The sequence below is a fragment of the Penaeus vannamei genome, chromosome 8, assembly GCF_042767895.1.
Source record: "Penaeus vannamei isolate JL-2024 chromosome 8, ASM4276789v1, whole genome shotgun sequence".
In the NCBI taxonomy this organism is placed as follows: Eukaryota; Metazoa; Arthropoda; class Malacostraca; order Decapoda; family Penaeidae; genus Penaeus; species Penaeus vannamei.
Genome location: NC_091556.1, coordinates 10,961,846 through 10,969,345, shown reverse-complemented (window position 1 = coordinate 10,969,345; position 7,500 = coordinate 10,961,846). Strand labels below are relative to the sequence as shown.

The 7,500-nt window shown below is 44.1% G+C and overlaps 1 protein-coding gene across 6 annotated transcripts in view; it reads left to right on the top strand.

Moving 5' to 3' along the window:
* pan (transcription factor pangolin) overlaps positions 1-7,500 on the top strand; it is a 461,828-nt gene that overhangs the window by 54,900 nt on the left and 399,428 nt on the right. For all 6 annotated transcript variants that reach the window (XM_070124340.1, XM_070124339.1, XM_070124335.1 and 3 more), the window contains exons 2-3: positions 2,673-2,766; positions 5,921-6,003. In XM_070124340.1, coding sequence (XP_069980441.1) covers positions 6,001-6,003 — 3 coding nt within the window. In that variant the 5' untranslated portion in view covers positions 2,673-2,766; positions 5,921-6,000. The remainder of the gene's footprint in view (positions 1-2,672; positions 2,767-5,920; positions 6,004-7,500) is intronic.

The window sequence follows — 7,500 nt, the reverse complement described above, 5'->3', positions numbered from 1 at the left end:
GAGGAAGGAGGGTGGTAGGAGTGGGGCAGGAGAGAGGTAAGAGGTAGTGAGGTAGAGGAAGGGAGGAGGAGAGGAGTGCAGGAGTGGGATAGGAGGGAGGGGATGAGTGGTGAAAGGAGGGATGGAGGAGGGAGGAGTTGGGGTAGGAGGGAGGGGAGGAGGGGAAGAATGAGGAAGGAGAGGAGGAGGGAAAGAATGAGGAAGGAGAGGAGGAAGGAAAGAATGAGGAAGGAGAGGAGGAGTGGGGAAGGAAGGGGAGGCGTATGAGGGGAAGCATTATGGAAGGAAGCGCTGATGTAGTAGGAAGAGGATGTGGGGAGGGAGAGGGGTAGGAGGAGGGGAGCTAGGGCAGGGAGGTGGGGACCGCAGGGGCAGGGGGACAGGGGCCTGGGGGTGTGAGGGAGGGAGAGGATAAAGGAGATTCACAAAAGAAGTGTAAAATTATCACCGTATGTAATGTTTATAATGTTGATATTTCCTTCCTGCCGTCTGTGCGTTTGGGGTGGGTGAAGGGGGGGGGCATTATGCACACGTAAATGTGTATGTATTACGAAAAAGATAATGATAATACATAAACTAACCGCCGCAAACAGAAAGTATCAAAGGACCATGAGAGGATGAGTCTGCAATAAGAAAGTGTTCCGGCAATCAGCAAAACACAATTTCGAAAACGAAGAAAACATCAACAGGCGAAAAGAACATGTAGAGAAATGACACGAGAATCACTTCCTGGGGCGAGTATTATGTGAGTAATTAGTAGTTGATGCGAATGAAAATGTCCTTTTTTTCATTTCATTGAAGAAAGTTGATATATTTCTAAAACCTGATGCTGGATTATATACATTATGTTTATATATATATATATATATATATATATATATATATATATATATATATATATATATATATAATGTGTGTGTATGTATATGGATTTATGCACACATACACAAAAAATGCTTATAAACGAGTTCAAGTACTACAGCCCCATTCACTACCCACTTATTCTCGTTAATATCACCATAAATATTACCAAACGTCGCCAGATAACCATCAGATATCACCACCATTATTTTAATCAAACGCCCAGATCGGCATGCAGGTCAGCAGCGGATCTCTCGCTGTCACATTTCAGATCTGATTATTCAGGCCGCACGCTGTCTGCCGCTGCCGTGTCTGCCTGGCGTTGGCGTTTCGGATGCGCCAGGGCTATTTTCGGGTCGGGGTTTTGACGGTTTTCGGATGGTTTCTGTTGTTTGTCTGTTTGTTTGGTCGGTGCTGTTATGCCCATTGGTGTTGTTGCTTTTGGTATTATTGCTGAAGCCATTGTTGTTGTTGATGTTGCTACAACTATTATTGTTGTTGTTGTTATTATTATTATTATTATTATTATTATTATTATTATTATTATTATTATTATTATTATTATTATTATTATTATTATTATTATTACTGTTATTATTATTATTACTATTATTGTTAATAATGATAATGATGATAATCATAATAATCATAATAATAATAGTATCATTATTATTATTACTTTTTATCGTCACCATTGTTATTATCATTTTCATCATTATTATTATATTAGCATTTTTTTAAATGCAGTATTACTATCATCTAAATTGGAGTACTCGTAATGATTATAATTATCATTGTGTTAATGACATTGTTTTATACCATCATTTTTATTATGACTCATATTTACTCTTAAAAATAGACAAATTTATAGCTTATAAATCTTTCCACTCGTGATCCAAGTCTGATATTTGTTTTTTTTATCCTTTTTAATCCTCATTTGAATTTCAATAAAGATAATTACGTAAGGCAAATAAGCATCACGATTTAAAGGTGCATGGTAATATATGTTTAGTCATTAAGAGCGTCGCGTGAATAGCCGACGTGGAAAAAAGCAACTCTTACACGCATGAAATCAAGTGCTACATCTCGGCCAACACAGCCACGCGTGTTCGGCCCGAATTGCGTCGACTTTCGGGGCTCATGCCGTGACGATTTTTTCCCCACACGTTCCTTGGGGAGGCGATTTGGTGTATAAAAGGATGTATTAATGTATGTATATACATATGTGTCTACATAGATATGTATGTATTTTTATGTATTTTTTTCCCTCTTAAATGGGGTTTAGTTAGGGTTTGGGAGTTTGGGGTTCGCATCGGGGTTGGGGGTTGGTAGAGAAAGAGAGTGAGAGAGAGATAGAGATAAGGTGAGGGGAAAGTGAGGTAAAACGGCCGGCGTTTGAAGTCTTACCCCACGCGCTTCTCCCTGCAAGATCTGCCCATGCAAGTTGCTGCACCGTCTCTGAAGTCTCCTGGACACCGAATTCCACATTGAGGATATGTCGGAGGATCCACACTGCAAGGCCTTTCAACGTCAATGCGTCGAGCTTGAAGACACACCACCATACCCTGCGAGCGCCCTGTTCGAATTGCAATATACAAGGAATCTGATTATATAGGCCTATGGTTGTAGATTGATAATGAATATGTTTGTGTGTGTGTGAATGAGTGTGTGTGTGTGTGTGTGTGTGAGAGAGAGAGAGAGAGAGAGAGAGAGAGAGAGAGAGAGAGAGAGAGAGAGAGAGAGAGAGAGAGAGAGAGAGAGAGAGAGAGAGATGACATTGGTGTTAACTCTTCGCCTTCTTCCTCCCACAGGATAAGAGTACGCACGTGCCCTCCTCCTCCTCCTTCGCCAGCGCCTCAAAGAGTGATGGACGCCTCCCAGAGACTTCACCCTTCGGACTCTTCGGTAAGTCGAGGTTTCAATTCGTCGTATCCTCTTTCTCCTTTTCTTTTGCCACCTCCTCCGTCTCCCCCTCCTCCTTCTCGTCCTTATTTTGGAATTCTTCCCCCTCTCCTTTTGTTTCCTCTTCTCATTTTCCTTATAATTTTCCTCCTCTTCATCATCATCATTTTCCTTATCCTCCTCCTCCTCCTCCTCCTCCTCATTCTCATTCTTTTCCTCATTCCCCTCCTCTTCCTCATTCTCCACCACTTCTTCCTTCTCCACCTCCTCCTTCTCTCCCTCCGCCTCCTCCTCCTCCTCCTCCTCCTCCTCCTCCTCCTCCTCCGCCTCCTCCTCCTCCTCCTCCTCCTCTTCCTCCTCTTCTTCCTTCCCTTCCTCCTCCATCTCCTCCTTCCCTTCCTCTTCCTTCTTCTTTCTTCTTACCTTTCCCTCTCGTCTCTTGTCTTTTCGTAAGTACTTTGATGCAGAACCACTGAAACCACTCTGCTTCTATTCATCACTTAACTCTTGCATTCTCATTTTTGCAGTTTCTTTTTTTGCACAATTTGTTATCCTTAGCCGTACTTTTTTGCATTTTTGCTCTTGTGTGGAGACTTCTCTTCAGACTTGCTCCCTCTCTTAGGGTGTTTTCTTAACCCTCCATTTTTACGCTTGCCTTGTCTTTAAATATCTTTTTTTCTATTTTTTTTTTACACTCTGGGTATATGCTTGTAAAAAAGATCGTCACTTTTTGGGGGTTGGGTTTTATTATTGAAAGATAACAATTTTTTAGACTATTTTCTACCGTTTCACATTTCTTTCTAATGATGTCCCATGGATTAAAAAAAGAAAATAAAGAAGAATATATATATATGTATGCATATATATACATATATATATATATATATATATATATATATATATATATATATATATATATATATATATATTATTAAAGTGGTGAGCAGACGGACATGGCGTAAAAAGCTGGTGTAGAATGGTTGTTACGGCGTTGAAGGCAACCCTTGTCCTAGATCACGGGGTTGGGGAAGGGGGTGAGGGAGGTGAGGGGAGGGGGGTAAGGGTGATGGGTAGGGTGTGAAAGTGGGCCTTGTCCTCCTGTGACCACACGCATAAGTACATCGTTTCCGCGTTCCGTTCAGAGTAGTGGTGCACTTCGTACTCGATGAATACTCTTCTTCTTGGCCTATTCGTACTCACCATTACTTTGATTGTCACCGTTATCGCTTTTGACATTTCATGTGGTTATCATCATATTTTTCATTATCATTATCATCGTCAGAAACAAGAATAGTAACCATCAGCAGCAGCATCGTTACCATCACCATCATCGTCGCCATAATCATCATTATCACCATCATCACTATCATTGTCGTCATCATCATCATCATCATCATCATCATCATCAGTCACCACCGCCATCACCATAACCATGACCATCATCATCACTATCATCAACTAGGCCACACAACCACCATTGCTATTACTATCGAAAATCTATCCACAGCCTCTTCCCTTGACCCTTTGCCTACCTCTTTCCCCCTTGCTCCTTGACCCTGTCATCACCACACGCGCTTCTTTCACCACTTTTTCTGTTCACACCAACACTCGTGAATTTGTAAACACAACAACAAAAATCTTGTACGTCAATCAAAAGTCAACTTGCATACTGACGCCGGTTACGTACTTACAGCGAGATAGGGTCATTGTAGATTTTGTTTTCTTGTTATATCTTATCAGGTGGATTGTTTTTTTTTCAAAGACTTAGGAAGAGGGATAAGAACTGGGAGTATATAAGGAAGAGGTAGGGGTGGGGAGGGGGAGGGGTGAGAGGGAGTGTGGAAGAGAGGAGAATGTGAAAGAGAGGGAGGGGGAAGGACGGTCGGATGTACAGAGTGAGTGAGTAACTGAGCCAGTGAGAGAGAGAGAGAAAGAAAAAAAGAGAGAGAGAGAGAGAGAGAGAGAGAGAGAGAGAGAGAGAGAGAGAGAGAGAGAGAGAGAGAGAGAGAGAGAGAGAGAGAGAGAGAGAGAGAGAGAGAGAGAGAGAGAGAGAGAGAGAGAGAGAGAGAGAGAGAGAGAGAGAGAGAGAGAGAGAGAGAGAGAGAGAGAGAGAGAGAGAGAGAGAGAGAATGGCAGGCGCTCTCTTTAAAATGGCCTCTCCCTCCCCTTCCCTCACCCCCTTTTCTTCGCTTTCTCCTCGTCTCCCTCCTTTGACTTTCCCCCGACGGTAGGAAGAGGCCGTAGCGAAACAGGAGGATGGAGAGGGAGAGAAAGAGGATGAAGGGAAGGGGAAAGGCGGATGGGGATAGGGTGTAGAAAAACAGAAAGGAGGGTAAAGGTTGTGGAGGCGAGAAGAGGGGAGAAAGGGAAAGGAAAGGGGGTGGTGGTTATAGGATAAAGGAGAGAGAGGAGAGGGGAAGGGGAAGAGGGGGAGGGTTGTAGAGCGAAAGGGGTTATGAGTAATATGCAACACGGGACACATTCCTGCTAGTGAGTTGTCGTTGCTGTCCTCACAAGACAATGGTGGCTGCTTGGACTCTCAACAGCACGCGAGAGCCACAACATGCGGCAAAAATTCCGTTGAAACTCTTTCCTTTATATAGAGAGGACAAAACAGACTCTTGGCTTGTACGCGGGTGCCGTGGGGCGTTCCCTCCCGCAGGAGCAAGAAGCAGTGGCGCGGTGCATGTTTCCCCCTACCCCTCCTTCCCTCTCTTTTTTCTCTCTCTCTTTTCTGCTCTCTTTGCTTTTGTCTCCTTTTGGTCTCTTCAGCTTTCTTCTGTTTTCTTCCTTTTTGTCTTCTCTTCCTTTTTTCCTTAAATTCGCCAATTGCTTCTATGTCTCTTTTTTCTCGTTATCTGTCTTCCCTTACCGACTTCTTTCCATCCCGTTTTCTCCCTCCCTTACCCTTTCCGTCTGTGCCACTCGCCCTCTCTGTTTTATGAAGATAGGCATGAAATTGAAGGCACTCGTAAGCAACGAATATCGCACAGTTTGTTGATATGGCCCAGAGATTTTCCTTTTTAAACCTTTTTTTGGAAGCACCGTGATGAAAAAAATCATGTGCAATTATTCCTTGAGGTCTGTAATATTAAACGTAAATATTTTCACCAATAAACTGTTTGTTTTCTTAGTAATAATGCAGGTTTTGTTGCAGGAGCGTCGGCATGGGGTGCTGCGGATCGCTTGGGATACTTGTCTCCGTTCGCCTACGCTTACACGAACGGCACTTCGGCAATGGTGAGTACCTTTCGTCGCCAACTGTTTGTCTTGTTTTTTTTTTTCTTTTCTTTTCTTTTCTTTGAGGGTCTTGTGGTATTGCTAAGGTTATTTGCTGGGTTACTTACTGATGTTATGTTTTAATTGTAGGTTATAAATATTATTGCCATTGCTGTCGTCATATTTCTAGGATTATGTGCGTCTGTATGGTGTGTGTGCGTGCGTGCTTGTGTGTCTGTGTGCTTACGGATGATTTTGTCTTTGTGTCTGTGTCTGCATATACCAGTGCTTGTGTCTGTGCCAGTGTATGTATGCTCTGTATGCGTATGGGTTGGTGTGGGTGTATATCCACGTGTGTTTTGTCCGCGCGTGCCCGCCCCCTTTTTAAGCATGACGGATCGCCGCCGCAGAGTCTCCCATGGCTCACGACAAATTCGAGGGTGATGTGTCATATTCTGCAAATGATGGAACTCCAACCGCAACACGTGCTTGGCTAATGCCGTTTTGGCTTAGGAGATGAATTACCACGCGGCCATTAGCAGGAATCGACATATAAACACGTATAGACTGAAAAGAAATCCGTAAACATTTAAGAAAGGAAGATTGATTATTTTTTTATTTTCTTTTAATCACGGACGTGTCTTTTTTCGTAAGGATAAAGATCCGTGGGCAGAGTCTTTATTTATTCGGAATTCGTATTTTTGTTTTGTTTATTTCAGTCTTGGATTTTGTTTGTTTGTGACGATAGCGTAAGTAAAGGGCATGGAATAAAGCGATGGAAATGGTACTGAGCATAAAGTAAGTACTGCATACTGTGGTAATGCGAGCGTCGATGGACCTTACTACTCAAAGGTCTGCAAGTCTTATCTGTGATGTGACCTTTGGCTCTGATAAGGATATTGCGTTAGGGAGGACCTGTTTGTGCAGAGAGTGAGGGAGGAAGATGAGGAGAGGGGATAATGGGAAAAGAGAGAGAGAGAGAGAGAGAGAGAGAGAGTGAGTGAGTGAGTGAGTGAGTGGTGAGTGGTGGTGGTGAAGGTGGTGAGTGAGTGGTGGTGGTGAGTGAGTGAGTGGTGAGTGAGTGGTGGTGAGTGGTAGTGGTGGTGAGAGAGAGAGAGAGAGAGAGAGAGAGAGAGAGAGAGAGAGAGAGAGAGAGAGCGCTTTCACAACACGGGTTTGATTTCTCTCAGAGCGCCCTAAAATTCTGGCGATGCAGACTCGTTCCAAGAAGGGCCTGTTGGAAGGGGCTCGTAGGGAAGAAAAGGGGAGGGCAGGTCCCAGGGGAGTGTCCCGGGGGAGCCTTCACCTGATGGACACAACCCACCAATTGGTCCCCCGAGGCGATGCGTCCATCACGGGCCAGGTGGCGGCGGGCGGCGGCGGGCGGGCGGGCGGGCGGGCGCGGGGCTGGAACGGCGAGTCCTGCCCGCTCCGACTGCGAGCAGACGCGTGTGGGGCTTTTGGGTTGGAAATGAACTTTTGTGTGTGTGTACTTGCACATAACGCAAATGTAAACAC